This window comes from Callithrix jacchus, chromosome 8 (assembly GCF_049354715.1).
Source record: "Callithrix jacchus isolate 240 chromosome 8, calJac240_pri, whole genome shotgun sequence".
NCBI lineage: Eukaryota > Metazoa > Chordata > Mammalia > Primates > Cebidae > Callithrix > Callithrix jacchus.
The window spans coordinates 95,463,541-95,478,436 of NC_133509.1; the positions used below are offsets into that span (position 1 = coordinate 95,463,541).

At 38.9% G+C, this 14,896-nt stretch overlaps 1 protein-coding gene across 2 annotated transcripts in view; it reads left to right on the forward strand.

The window, feature by feature from the left end:
* The first annotated feature begins 5,529 nt into the window (after window positions 1-5,529).
* MNAT1 (MNAT1 component of CDK activating kinase) overlaps window positions 5,530-14,896 on the forward strand; it is a 231,720-nt gene continuing 222,353 nt past the window's right edge. For both annotated transcript variants that reach the window (XM_002753979.7, XM_035260659.3), the window contains exon 1: window positions 5,530-5,712. In XM_002753979.7, coding sequence (XP_002754025.1) covers window positions 5,624-5,712 — 89 coding nt within the window. In that variant the 5' untranslated portion in view covers window positions 5,530-5,623. The remainder of the gene's footprint in view (window positions 5,713-14,896) is intronic.

Genomic DNA, 14,896 nt, shown 5'->3' on the forward strand with positions numbered 1-14,896 from the left:
CAGCTGGAAGCTGTTATTTTGAATGAATTACTCCAGAAACAGAAAACCAAATACCACATGTTATTTATAAGTGGGAGCTAGGCCAGGTGCAGTGGCTCATGCCTGTAATCCCAGTGCCTTGATAGGCCAACCTGGGAGGATAGCTTGAGGCTAGGAGTTTGTGAACAGCCTGGGTAACATAGTGAGACCATGTCTCGACAAAAAATTTTTTTAAAAAATTAGCTGGCGCTGGTGGTGAGCTCCTGTAGTCAAAGCTCCCTGGGAGGCTGAAGTAGAAGGATTGCTTGAGTCCAGAAGTTTGAGGCTGCAGCCTGGATGACAGAAAAAATGGTAGGAGCTAAATATTGGGTACACAGGCACATAAAAGTGGGAACAACGACACTCGGAATTCCAAAAGGGGTGGGAGGGGGGGTGAGGGGGGCGTCAAGGGTTGAAAACCTACCTATTGGATACTATGTTCACTATTTAGTTACATGTACTCCCTGAATCTAAAATAAAAATAAAAATAAATCTGTGTTGTGATTTGGGAAAACAGGACTGAGGCTGGGATTGTGTGAAAGTGGAGAGCAGAAAACCAAGCTACTTGTTTTTGTGTATCTTTTCCTTCCAGCCTGAAGATAGTGATGACTGTATGTGAAAATCTTTGGCCTTTTTAGTATATTGAAGAAAATCTGATTCAGCACAAAATCTTACACTTTGCTTGAATATATTTGATGTTTTGCCACCAAGAATAGAGATTTCTTCTTTCAGTAGTGACTTAGGGCTCAGTATGGTGGCTCAAACCTATAATCCCAGCATTTTGGGAGGCCCAGGTGGATGGATAGCTTGAGCCTGGGAGTTTGAGACCAGCCTGGGTAACATGGTGAAACCCCATCTCTACAAAAAATACAAAAATTAGCTGGATGTGGTGGCACTCACTTGTAGTCCTAGCTGCTGGTGAGGCTGAGGTGGGAGGATCACCTGAGCCAGGGCTGCAGTGAGCCTTGATCATGCCACTGAGCTGTAGCCTGGACACAGAGTGAGATCCTGTCCCGGGGTGGGGTGGGGTGGGGGGGAAGAGAAGGCATATGTACTGGTACTATTAGTGTATTAAAGAAATTAGATTCTAAAGTTGTCTCCCATCCATTATTATTTAGTGATGGTTGATGATATGTAGTGAATATTTCTGAAGGATCATTTATTTGCCAAACGTTTGTTGAGCCCTAAGTTCAAGGCACTGCGTTTGGTACCAAAGGATAGAAAGATGAATATATTGGGGTCTCTGTTCCCGAGGAGCTTAAAACCTTGTGGGGAAGATAAGACATTGATAAGTGACAATTCAGTATATGGGATTGGTGAGGATAAAGAGTTTGATTTTGAGAGGAGGAGGGCAATTTTTAGCTGGGTCTTTAAGGGCAATAATTTTGAGAGGACAAGGATAAATGTTAGTAAGAAGCAGAGGAAACAGAATGAAAGAAGCATGGAGCCATGAAGCTGTGTGGTATATTTCTGAAACAGAGAGTAATCTAGTGTGTCTGCAGTGTGGGTTGTATGTAAATGTGGGATATTAGCTTAAAAGGCATGTTGGAGATAAATTATGAAGGACTTTGAATGAAATGCTGTTTGCTGTGGGGTATACAGTGGTGATGTCTGTATGTCATATCATGGCCACCACTGATGACCCAGGATGGAAACTTGCCCCAAACCAAAACACTTATAATCCTTTTCTGGGGTTTTCAAACTTGTACTGGAAGAATTAAGAAAGATTGGTGGAGGGAATCTTAGATGTCATGCTTGGGAATTCTAAGTGACCAAGGTATCTGCATGTTTAGGACACTGATAAGCAGTAGGTGAGATGGAGAGTGACCGAGTGAGTCACATGGGCTACAGTGGAGAGAAAACATCCTGGCAGAGACTGAGTGCCAGATTCTAGTCATCTCCCAAACATAGCAGCACTCTTACCTTTTTGTGGTGATATGAATTTCCCCAGGAACCAGAGACCTCACTTGAACTGGCCTAGGGAGGAATTGTTCAAATTGTCAGTAAAGGAAAAGCAGCAGAGCCTCTTTGATGAAGCTGTAAAATGTGAGCTGGAAGCTACTGGGAGCCATGTTTCCAAGCTTTCAGAGAAGGCTCCTTTGAAAACTAACCTGATGAGAAAGGCAGAGGCAAGTGAAATGGGATAGCAGGTCTTCAAGTCCAGCCAGCTGCACTCCTGCTCTTCATATTGTTTGGTATTGTGATCTAATGGATTCAACTTTTTGCCTAGACCATTTCAAGTGGAGTTTCTGGTTCCTGAGGAAGTTCACGGCCAATAAAGGTAGCATGCCAACTCCTGTGCCAGGGGGCAAGCATGGTGATCAACAGACCTAGTAGAACCACATACAGGTGGAGTGAGGGACTATTTTCCAAATGAAGTGGGGTAGAGGTACTATCCTTAGTAAAGGGAAAGCAATAAATAATCCTCTTCAGGTGAGGAAAGCTCAACCTGGGTCCATAGCCTCAGGGCTGGAAAAAAAGGTCTTCATTTGAGAAACACTGTCCCGTAGGAGATAGAATCTACAGTTAACTGAGGTAGGAATGCTAGAGGATGAGCAGACTTGGGAAGAGAAATAATGGCCTCAATCGGTTCATTTTGGGATTCAACTCTCTTCAGAAATGTAGAAAAATTGAGTTTGGTGGTTTTCTACATAGGCTGAAGTTCCATTTGAATTAGGAATCTGGTTGCTGTCAGTGCTTTCCTCCTCAAAGTTCTCTGACCATTCCAGGTTATTGAGCCCCACCAGTGATAATGATGTATGTTTCAGAGTTTCTGTTATGTATGAGGCATTGTTGTAGGGCCTTTCTATATGTCTATGGCATGTAATTTAATCATTACAGCAATCCTATGAAATGTATTATATTCAGAAAGGAAACTGAGGTCAGGGAGGATCAGAAATTTGCTTCAAACACAGGTCTGACTGATGTAAAAGAAGGTTGGGCTCTTATTATTACATTATCCTGCCTCTTTAAATAATACTACTGCCCCTCTACTAATACTACTATTAGTAATTGTCAGCAGTTACTAAGCTCTTACTCTATCTAGGTACTTTAAATGAAGTATCTTTTATTTATTTATTTATTTTTGAGATGGAGTTTTGCTTTTGTTACCCAGGCTGGAGTGCAATGGCACAATCTCGGCTCACCGCAACCTCCGCCTCCTGGGTTCAGGCAATTCTCCTGCCTCAGCCTCCCGAGTAGCTGGGATTACAGGCACGGGCCACCATGCCCAGCTAATTTTTGTATTTTTGGTAGAGACGGGGTTTCACCATGTTGACCAGGATGGTCACGATCTCTTGACCTCGTGATCCACCCACCTCAGCCTCCCAAAGTGCTGGGATTACAGGTGTGAGCCACCGCGCCCGGCCTCTTTTATTCCTTACAAGTACTATCCTGAACTTAGAACTGGGAAAACTGAGGCTTGAGGTCATATAAATCATGTGATGAAGCCAGCACTTGAATTCAGCTCTCTTGGCACTAGAGACTAGAGACAAGCACTATTTTCCACTGTCTTTAGGTCTATAAGAAAAGCTTATCTCACAGATTTCCAAGTCAGCTGTTGCTACCATGCTTTCAAGCTAGTAGTTTCCTACCTGGGAAAAGAATAAAGTTTATAGCAGTGCTACTTCTCACAATCTTTAGTGCTTTCTTTGCCTTAATCTTAAGGTTTGGAAGAAAGGAGAAGCAGTTTACTTCACAACATGGATGGGAGTCTCATCTTCAAAGACATAATTAAAACTGTCCTGGATAGCTGGGCATGGTGGCACATGCCTGTAATCCCAGCACTTTGGGAGCCTAAGGTGGCAGGACTGCTTGAGTCCAGGAGTTCAAGACCAGCCTGGGCAACATAATGAGACCCAATTTCTTAAAAAAAAAAAAAAACCTAGGACTGGTGGTTAGTGCCTGTAGTCCCAGTTACTTAGAAGGCTGAGGTGGGAGGATGGCCTGAGTCCAGGAGTTCAAGGCCACAGTGGATTATGATTAGGCCACTGCACTCCAGCCTGGGCAACAGAAGGAGACCCTATTTCAAAACCAACCAACCAACCAACCAAAACTGTCCTAGTGACAATAAACTATAATGCCATCTGAGTGGATGACCTCAATGTAGTATTGGCTAAAAATTTTATTTGCACATATAACATATTCATTCTATCACTAGAAGTTTCCTGTTCTGTTAAAATATAAAGTCCCTAGAGTTGCCTTTGTTCTTGAAGAGCTTCACTCTGAATCATGTAACTGATTTGGATGTCGTCTTTCAATAAGACAATAGCAGCAGCGTCATAAGCCTCCAGGTCAAGCATAGTAGCATAGTATTTGGTGTTACCTATTTTAGTAAATTTATGTTTGGTTAATTCCTGTTGAGGAATGAAACTATGACCAAAGAGATGATATAGTTTATTAGATGAATCCCTGATGTCTTCATACTAATGTAAAGCTCTGTCACAGCCTGCTTTGGTCTGCTGGTTCCTGGGTGTGGTATCCAGCTGTTTGTCAGCTTCTCCCTCCATATTCCATGGAAATCCCAACTGTATTTTTGGGTTTTGGGTTGCCTACTGAGTTCACTGTTTAAAAACGTGAGTTGGAATGTTCCTTTTATGTTTTTATTGAAAAGAACCCAAGTTCTATGATGAATTAAAATTACTTAAATGTTTATAGCTCATATTCATTGTATCAGATTATTTGAAAAATCTTGTCTGCATGTTCCCCTTCTGATGGAGTTTGGGTCAGACGAAGGTGGTTACAAAAAATGTTTGACACTAAAAATGTTCACATTACACTATTGTTTGATAGTCATTCACTAATTCTTCATTTAGTCTACTTGTACATTAAGTATCAACAAATCTTTATTTTGGAGATGAATAAGATGTGTCCTTTGCAGTGGGAAAGTTCATTATTTAATAGAGCTGTTCACAGACTTCAATTGGCCTTCTTGATAAATGTGATGAACATGGTTTACAATTTACAAAGATATTCAGGCTCTCAGATCTTGGAATTGCTGAACTAAATTTTTGTGTATGTATTCTTATATTATTTTTTTCCTAGGTATTCAGGGAAATAAACACTGTCTAATGGAGAAGCTAGGTTTTTCAAATTTTGTATCTGTGAATGCATATTATTAGCTGAGCTTACATGACTATGAATTATAAAGAAGTATAAAGCACAGGCTATCAAATGGTCCAAAAGAAAATACTGAATTATCAAGTATTTACATCGCTTATAAATCTTTGAAATCATGGAAATGTTTTCAGGCAGAACAAGATGGAATTTATCTTCTTAATTGTTACACAGTACCTTGAAGAATGCAAATTGGTGCGTAGAGATAAGGCTTGGTGTATAATTTGCCATTTTAAAAGTTTCCCTTTCAAGTTCAAGGTATTAAGCTTCTTTATGGAAGGCTGAGACCAAGCCCTAGCTGCAAGACCAGGGAACTGACTGCCGGAACGTTTGTGTTGCAGCGCCTTGCCCCTTGCCGGTGCTCTTTCGTGAAGGGACCATCTCTGCCAAGCGCCTGTTGGTAGAAACTTGCTTGGTCGAATCTGTGGGGGCTTGTAGGTGGCTGTGGCTGAAGCAGGCGCCAAGGAGAGTCGGTAGCAGGGAAAGCGCCATGGACGATCAGGGCTGCCCTCGGTGTAAGACCACCAAATATCGGAACCCCTCCTTGAAGCTGATGGTGAATGTGTGCGGACACACTCTGTGAGTTGGGCGGCAGTGGATTCCCTGGGGGAGAGACGCGTAGGATAGGAGAGGGCCTGGAGATGCTAGGCCTCGTCTGGGTGGGAGCAAAGGGTGTTGTTAGTTTCAACACTGTGGAAGAAAATGGAAAAAGGAGGGGTTGTGACTTGAAATGGACTGTAGCCTCTATCCCCGAGCCGCTCTGGCCTGCTTTGAACTGAGGGTTCTCGGTGTGGCACCCAGCAGTTTGTCAGGTTCTCCCTCCGTAGCCAATGAGTATCCCGACTGTATTCCCAGGCTTTGTTTTGTCTACTGGGCTCCAAACATCGCTGATTAAAAGTGTGGGGGATTGGAGTGTTTATTTCATATGAAATGTTTTTATTGAAAAAGTGCGAAAGTGCCACGAAAACTTAAAATTTGCTTGAGTAGATACTGCTGCTATTTATTGTATGAGTTAATTAAAAAACTCTGTATGTATATCCACTTGTCCTGATGGAGTTCGGTTAGACTCTCATCACTAAAATGAAGAAAACCCGGACTCCAGGCAGTTAATTATGAAGATATAACAATGGCTGGCATTTGAGTGCACATTTTGTGCTAGGCAATGTTCTAAGCGTCTTACCATGCATTATCTCGCTTCATTCCTACAACAATCCCATGAAGTAGGTACTGGTATTTCCATTTCACAGGGAAGGAAATCAAGACTGCTCAAGGTCCTTTATTAAGTGGGCCTTAAGAGAATTGGAACCAGGAAGTCTGACTAGAAAGCCCATTTTCAGGGGAAGGGGGTAGAAGGAGGGAGGTTGAGTTTGTGTGTTTTGAAATAAGGATTGGTCAAAGTGTTTCTTGCCAGATTTCTTGTCCAATGCGGTTTAGTGAAGGTGGTTGTAGAAACCAATTTGGGATAAAAGGTGCCATATAGTGGTGAGCACATATTCCTGTAGTTTCTCTGAGGTTTATTGGAAGTAAGAAATAATGGATAATCTACAGTGTGGTAGACAAGGTCTCCCCCCAAACCCCAAGTGCTGACAAAAATGTAGAGCAATTACAGGGTCTTTAGGTAAGCATAAATTGCATAATTAGCTGTAGTTATAATTATTATATGGGATTTATTAGCTTACTTAATTGATTCCCTTTTCTAATTCATCTTTAGTTTCCTTGTTTTACTCTGCAAAGGAAGTATAGTAGAGCTGTGATTGAATGGTTTAAGATTAGAAGTAAGGTAAAAGTAATCCAGAATGCATAGAAAAGGGAATTCTGGCTGGGCGCGGTGGCTCACGCCTGTAATCCCAGCACTTTGGGAGGCTGAGGCGGGTGGATCATGAGGTCAAGAGATGGAGACCATCCTGGTCAACATGGTGAAACCCCGTCTCTACTAAAAATACAAAAAATTAGCTGGGCACGGTGGTGTGTGCCAGTAATCCCAGCTACTCAGGAGGCTGAGGCAGAATTTCCTGAACCCAGGAGGCGGAGGTTGCAGTGAGCCGAGATTGCACCATTGCACTCCAGCCTGGGGAACAAGAGTGAAACTCCGTCTCAAAAAAAAAAAAAAAAAAAGGGAATTCTACATGGAAAACACTGTAGATAGACTGTTTTGAGAGAGATTTCCTTCAAATTCTCTCCATTTTTCTTTATCAGGTTTGTTACAGTGGAACAAGAAAGGGAGTTTGTTTTTTTGGGAAGGATACTAAATGTAATTTACCAGAAGGAGGCTAAATGTAATGTTCTGGCCTAGCAGAAATTAGCCAGTCAGGGAAGAGCATACGATTTCAGTAACATAAATGGCATTTTAATTAGGCAATTATAAAATATTTATTTTAATTGAAATTGCTTTTGTTGTATAGTCAGCCCTTTTTGTTAAGGTCTAACAGTTAAGACTTTTATTGATTCTGGTGTTGAATTTAATCTGGTTAATTTGCTAACCTGTTAGATACAGGCCACATTTTACGGTCCTTTTTTGACTTGAAATGTTAACAAAATGAGTAAAAGGCTGTCGCATGTTGGCTAAGAGAACAAGCTTTGGAATCAGTCTATCTGATTTCACATTCTTCCCTCTTACGGGCTCTGTGGCCTTAGGCAAATGACTAACTCTTTTTTGGTCATTCTTCTTGTCTGTACAGTAGAGAAAATAGCGCTGCCTGTATCATGGTCCTTAAGTATTAAGTAATATATGTAAAATATTTAGAAATATTTAGTAGAGTTTCTGTCACGTATTTGTTTATTGTATATTGGCTATTTTATTGTTAATATTATTTGTGTGTGGCATGGGTGATAGCAGAAATAAAATTAAAACAGGTCTTATTTGGCCTGCTATGAAAGATTTGCGCAATAATGAGTAAATGATTTCAGTACACAATAAAATGTGAAAATATAACTTTAATTATAATGACTCTTGTAATTTTCTTAATATGAACTCTTTAGCATGTTCTTTAATTAATCATCCATTTAAAAAAGTACCTTAATCTAGGCTAACACAGAGAACTCACTGATTTTTATGGTAACCATTTAAAAAATATAAAATTATGTAAGTAATTAATAAAAGCAACATAAGTTATTAAGTGAAATGTAAAAATTTTTATGGTTCACTTTTACAGAGGTGACAACTTTTAGGTTGTTTGGGTATATTTTCAAATGTTTTCTCTGCATATACAAACATGGATGTGTTTGGGTAGAAAACTTTTACTTCCCTTAGCATAAACAGGAATATAGCATAAACATATATATGTTTATGCTATATATATGTTTCCTTGCTTTTTTCATTATGTATATCTTGGATCATCTCTCTAGATCAATATGCATAGGTTTTCCTTTTTTAACAATTTGATAGTAGCCCATTGTTCAGATATATAATTGGTTTACCCAAATTTTTAAAATTAATATTTATTTAATTTTCCAATTTTTCCTTGGAGTACCCATAAATATGCATATATATGTATATATATATATATATATCTTTGAGCACTTATGCCAATGTATCATAAAATATAACAGGTAAAAATCATAGCGCAGTGTCCAGTAGTGGAACTGTTGGGTCAGAGTTTGTGGTTTTAAAAATTTGATACATATGGCCCAGTTGTTCTCAAAAAACATTGTGTCAAGCCAGGCATGGTGGTGCCTACCTGTAGTCCTAGCTACCTGGGAGGCTGAGGAGGGAGGATTGCTTGAGCCCAGGAGTTCGAGATCAACTTGGGCAACACAGGGAAACCCCATCTTTAAAAAAAGTAATTGTGTCAATTATGTTGCCAACAACTATATCGAGATTCCCGTTGCCTCACATCTTTGCCTATATTGGCTACTATTATTTTTTAAAATCTTGCATTTTAAAATATGTTTAAAAACATCCGATTAAATGCTTTTCTGATAAGAAAAGCATCTTACATCTTAATGAAAATTTTTTGATAGTTTGTTGGGTTTTTATGGCATGTATTTCATGGGATTGAATATAGGCATTTTTATAATATGCAGGTTAGTCTGAGAGGCGCAGGGATTATTTTGCTGAATTATTCTGGCTCAGAGTCTTAAGTTGCAGTCAAGTTGTTGGCTAGGACTGCAGTCTAGACTTAACTGGGCCTGGAATATCTGTTTCCAAGGTCACTCATGTGGCTCTTATCAGGAGGCTTCAGTTCCTCCCCACGGACTCCTCCATAGGGCTGTTTATGACATGGCTTCTCCCAGAACTAGTGATATGAGCAGCGGTGAGAGAGACTGGGGAGATGGAGGCAGGAAGAAAAAAAGGGAGAGAGGAAGGCTGGAAGCTGCAAGCCTTTTAAAACCTAATGATAGAAGTGATATACCATCACTTCTGGTGTATTTTTGTGTTACGATGTGGGAGAGTACACACAAAAGTGTGAATACCAAGAGTGTGAATATAATTGGGCCATCTTGAAGGCTGGCTTCTGCAGGATTTTATTAACTTTTTTTTTTCATGTCCTCAAGCAGCAAAGACTTTTTGGAGGCAAGTGATAAAGTGAGTAGGAGTAGTGCTTCATAAAAGATAGGAAGTTTAGGGTTATGGAAAAATTGATTAGGGGTTTTACTTATGGGAGAAAATACAGGAGCAGAGAGGAGAGAAGAGAAAATAAAGAAGTGAAACATTATTAAATACCTTTCTCCTGAAGAAGCATATTTCCCTACTTATCAATTCAATCCAGCAAATGAACAGATAAATTCATTGTATGGATATAGAAGAAGATTGAATTTCATGTTTATTTTTTCTTTTTTGCTGCTTAAGGATGAACATTGCCTCAATTACAGAAAATGGTGTTTTTTTTTTTTCTTTATCAGGCTACCTATTTCAAGAAATGAGCCTTCCATTCTGAAGGCATACAGAATTAGATGGAGGCAGTGATACCTAATTCTCATTTAACTACAGTCTTTAATAATTTAATTTCTGGCTGGGCGCAGTGGCTACCTGTTATCCCAGCACATTGGGAGGCCGAGGCTGGTGAATCACCTGAGGTCAAGAGTTTGAGACCAGCCTGGCCAAAACAGTGAAACCCCATCTCTAATAAAAATACAAAAATTAGTCGGGTGTGGTGGCATGTGCCTGTAATATTGGCTACTTGGGAGGCTGAGGCAGGAGAATCGTTTGAACCTAGGAGGTGGAGGTTGCAGTGAGCCAAGATTGCACCACTGCACTCCAACCTAGACTACAGAGCGAGACTCCATTTTTTAAAAAAAAATTAATTTCTATCCCAACCATTCGTGGCAAAACTTGTTTCTGAAAACTACATGCTAAATTTACTTTTTTCATTTTAAACACACACAAGACACAAAGTACAAAATTAGCAAAATCATGTACCTGCCATCCTGATATATAAAGGCAATATTTTGTCATAGTTACTTAAGGTCTTTCTCTTTCTTTCCCCCCTCCTTTTAATCTGTTCTCTTATTTCTCTCTTTTACTGATTTTACTGAATAGTTTATCTTGAAGAGTCTGAATTTTGCTGATTGCATCTCTGTGATATTGTTAAATATGTTCTGTTCTCAGTATTGCCTCTAAATTGTTAGTTATATTTAAAAGTTTTATCAGATTAAGGTTGAAATTTTTTGTTGATAAGAATAATAAGTCATATTATTTAATATACTGATCTTATTCAGTACCTTTGTGCAAATTGGGACACAGAACCCCCTCTGGGTAGAAAATTAGGAAAAAGCACTTATTCTAGGTGGAAAATTTAGAAAAGGGACATTCTAGGTATATTAATTTATAATTTTATTCTGTTGTAATAAGAGGACATACTCTATAAAATTTGAGACTTTTGAAATTTTCTGAAAACTTACAGTTCAGCATATGGCCTGTCTTTGTGAACAATCATTGTACCTTTTAAAAGAATATGTATTCTGTGGTTGTTGGGTGTAGTGTAGTATAAGTTACAAATGTGGTATATACTACCATACCCATCTTGGTTGATAGCATTACACAGATCTTCTGTATTGTTATTAATTTATCTACTAATTTTATGAATTACTCCACTATGATTGTAGATTTGTCAGTTTTCCTCCTAAGTTTTGTTGTACTTTATGCATTTCGGAACTCTCCTGTTAGGTACATATTTGGGATTGTTATGCCTTCCTAATACATTTCTCCTTTTATCATTATGAAATGCCCCTCTTTGTCTCTTGTAATATGCTTTTGTCCTGAAAATTCTGACTGATATTAATTTGGCACTGTCAGCTTTCTTTCTTTCTTTTTTTTTTAAGATGGAGTATCACTCTGTTGCCTAGGCTGGAGTGCCGTGATGCGATCTTGGCTCAGTGCAACCCTCACCTCCTGGGTTCAAGTGATTCTCCTGCCTTAGCCTTCCTGGTAGCTGGGACTACAGGCGTGCGCTACCACACCTGGCTAATTTTTCCATTTTTAGTAGAGGTGGGGTTTCACCATGTTGTCCAGGCTGGTCTTGAACTCCTGATCTTAGATCATCTGTCCACCTCAGCCTCCCAAAGTGCTGAGATTACAGGTGTGAGCCACTGCACCCGGCAGCTTTCTTTTGCTTACTCTTTGATTATATGCCTTTTTCCATTCGTTTACTTTTTTAAAACAATTTTAAACCATATGATATTAATGGCACAATCATAAACTCCTAGGCTCAAATGATCCTCCTGTCTCAGCCTCCTGAGTAGCTAGGACTACAGGTACATGCAACTGGCTAACTTTATTTTTTTATTTTTTAAAATTTTTAGTAGAGATGGGGTATTGCTGTGTTTCCCAGGCTGGTCTCAAACTTCTGACTGAGCTCAAGTGATTTCTCCTGCCTTGGCCTCCCAAAATGCAGATATTACAGGAGTGAGCCACTGCACCTGGCCCCCATCCATAGCCTTTCAATGAATATGTGTCTATTTCTGGGAGACTATACCTTATTGGGTCTTGTCATTTTATCTGGTCCGACAGTATCTGTCTTTTAATTGGTGTTCTAGTCCATTTATATCTAATGTAATTATTGATATCATTGGGTTTAAGTCTACATGTTTTCCTTGTATTCCTTTGGTTTTTTGATTGTTCTCTTGCTCCTTTCTTGCCTTATTTTGCAGTAATTGGATTTTTTTAAAGCATTGGCCTATTAGCAGGTAGCTTTTTATTTTTTATCTATTTTTATTAAAAAAAGAGACAGGATCTCACTCTGTCACCTAGGCTGGAGTGTGGTGGCTTGATCACTGGTCACTGCAGCCTTGAACTCATAAGTTCAAGTGATCCTCCTGTTTCAGCCTACCCAGACTTTGGGACTACAGGTGTGCACTGCTACACCCAGCTAAGTTTTTTTTGTTTTTGTTTTTTTTGAGACAGAGTCTTGCTCTGCCACCATGCCCAGCTAATTTTTTTGTAGTTTTAGTAGAGACAGGGTTTCACCATATTGCCAGGATGGTCTTGATCTCTTGACTTCATGATCTGCCCGCCTTGGCCTCTCAAAGTGCTGGGATTACGGGTGTGAGCCACCGCGACCAGCCGCTAAGTTTTATTTATTTATGCCTTTTGTAGAGCTAGGTTCTTACTGTTTTACCAGGCTGGTCTCAAACTCCTGGCCTCAAAGTGAGCCACCTACCTCAGCCTCCCAAACTGCTGGGATTACAACCACCTTTCATGTCCAGCAATTAACTCCTTATTTTTATTGCTTTCTCTCAGTATATATATTTATGTTTGTGATTTGTTGTTATTTTTGCTTTAAACAGTCAGTTGTCTTTAAAGAAAGGTAAGTTTTAAAAAACAACTTCACTGAATATAATTCATATACCATAAAATTCACTCAATTAAAGTATACATTTCAATGGCTTTTAGTATATTCTCAGAGATATACATATTTGTTACTCCACAAGCAAACCTTTCACCACTTAGCTGTCACACTCCTCAACTCTCCCATCCCCCAGCACTAGGCACACCAGTAATCTGCTTTCTGACTATGCAGATTTTCCTATTCTGGACCTTTCGTATAAATGGAATCATACAGTATGTGGTTCTCTAGACTGGCTTCTTTTACATAGTGTAATATTTTTTAGGTTCATTCATGTCGTAGCATGTATGAGTACCACATTTCTTTTTATTGCTGAATATTCCGTGGTATGGCTATACTACATTTTATCCATACATGAGTTAAAAAAACTTTTGAGTCATTTCCACTTTTTGGCTATTATGAATAATGCTGCTGTGAACATTCATGTACAAGTTTTTGTATGGACAAATGTTTTTGTTTCTCTCACGTATATATTTAGGAGTAGAATTGTTGGATCATGTGGTCACTCTATGTTTAGCCATTTGAGATACTGTCAAGTTTGTTTTCCAATGTGGCTGCACCATCATACATGTACCTCAGCTGTGGATGAGGGATCTAGTCTCTCTACATAGTTGCCAATGCTTGTTATTGTCTTTTGATTATAGCCATTCTAATGGGCATGAAGTGGTGAAATATAGTCTCTTATTTTCACCTACTTATTTACTATCTTTGGTATTGCCCTTCTTCTTTCCTTTGGATCTGATTTTATAGTTGCATTGTTTTCCTTCTGCCTGAAGAACATTCTTTAGTATTTCTTATAGTGTAGGTCTGTTAGTAAAGAATATAAAGATTTTGTTTATAAGAAAGTGTTTTTATTTCACCCTAGTGTTTGAAGGATATTTTTGCTGAATATAGAATTATGGGTTGGCTTTTCTTTGACTATAGAAAATATGTCATTTCATTGTTCTCTGGTGTTTCTGCTGAGAACTTAACTTTACTCATATCTTTTTCTCCCTGTTATTTAGGTTATATACTTTCTATTAATCTATCTTAAAGTTCACTGTTGACTGCCATTTCTAATCTCATTCAACTATGTTAAGGCTTTTGCATTCAATAGATTTTTCATTTCTTACTGCATTTTTTTGGTTCTAGAGTTTTCATTTTTTTCTTTTTTATAGTTTACATTTCTCTGATATTCTCTATATACTCATCAAGAATATATTTTTCTTTAGTTCTTTGAATGCATTTTCCTTTAATTCTTTGAACATATTTTTCATTAATTCCTCTACAATATTTATAATAGCTGATTTTAAGGTTTCTGTCTGTAAGAGCTAATTCCTTGGCTATCTCAGGGTTGGTTTCTTTTTTGTTTGTTTGTGTTTTGAGAGGAAGCCTCGCTCGGTTGCTCATGCAGGAGTGCAGTGGCACTGTCTTGGCTCACTGCAACTTCCACCTCTTAGGTTCAAGTGATTCTCCTGCCTCAGTCTCCCAAGTAGCTGGGATTACAGGTGCCTGCTACCATGCCTGGCTAATTTTTGTATTTTTAGTAGAGATGGTGTTTTGCCGTGTTGGCCAGGCTGGTCTCTAACTTCTGATCTCAAGTGATCTGCCCACCTGGGTTTCTCTAAGTGTGGGTATTACAGGTGTGAGCCATCACACCTAGACATCTCAGGATGGATTAGTTTCTATTGACTGCTTTTATTTGACTGTAGGTTATGTTTTTCTGTTTGTTTTTGTGTGTTTACTACTTTTTAATTGTAGGTGGTACACTGTAGAGATCCTGGATTTTATTTTTTTGTGAAAAGTGTTGATTTTTAAAACCAGGTAGTTCAGTTACTGGCAGATCACTTTGAACTTAGACTTGGTTTTACTCTTCGTTAGAATGATCTTTGGAGAACTCATTGTTTCCTTACTTTAGTGTAACTCAATCTCACATTTTTAATCCCTTCAAAAACTTGTTGGGGCTTGATTTTAGTCTTTGTTAGGGTGCATCTAGAATA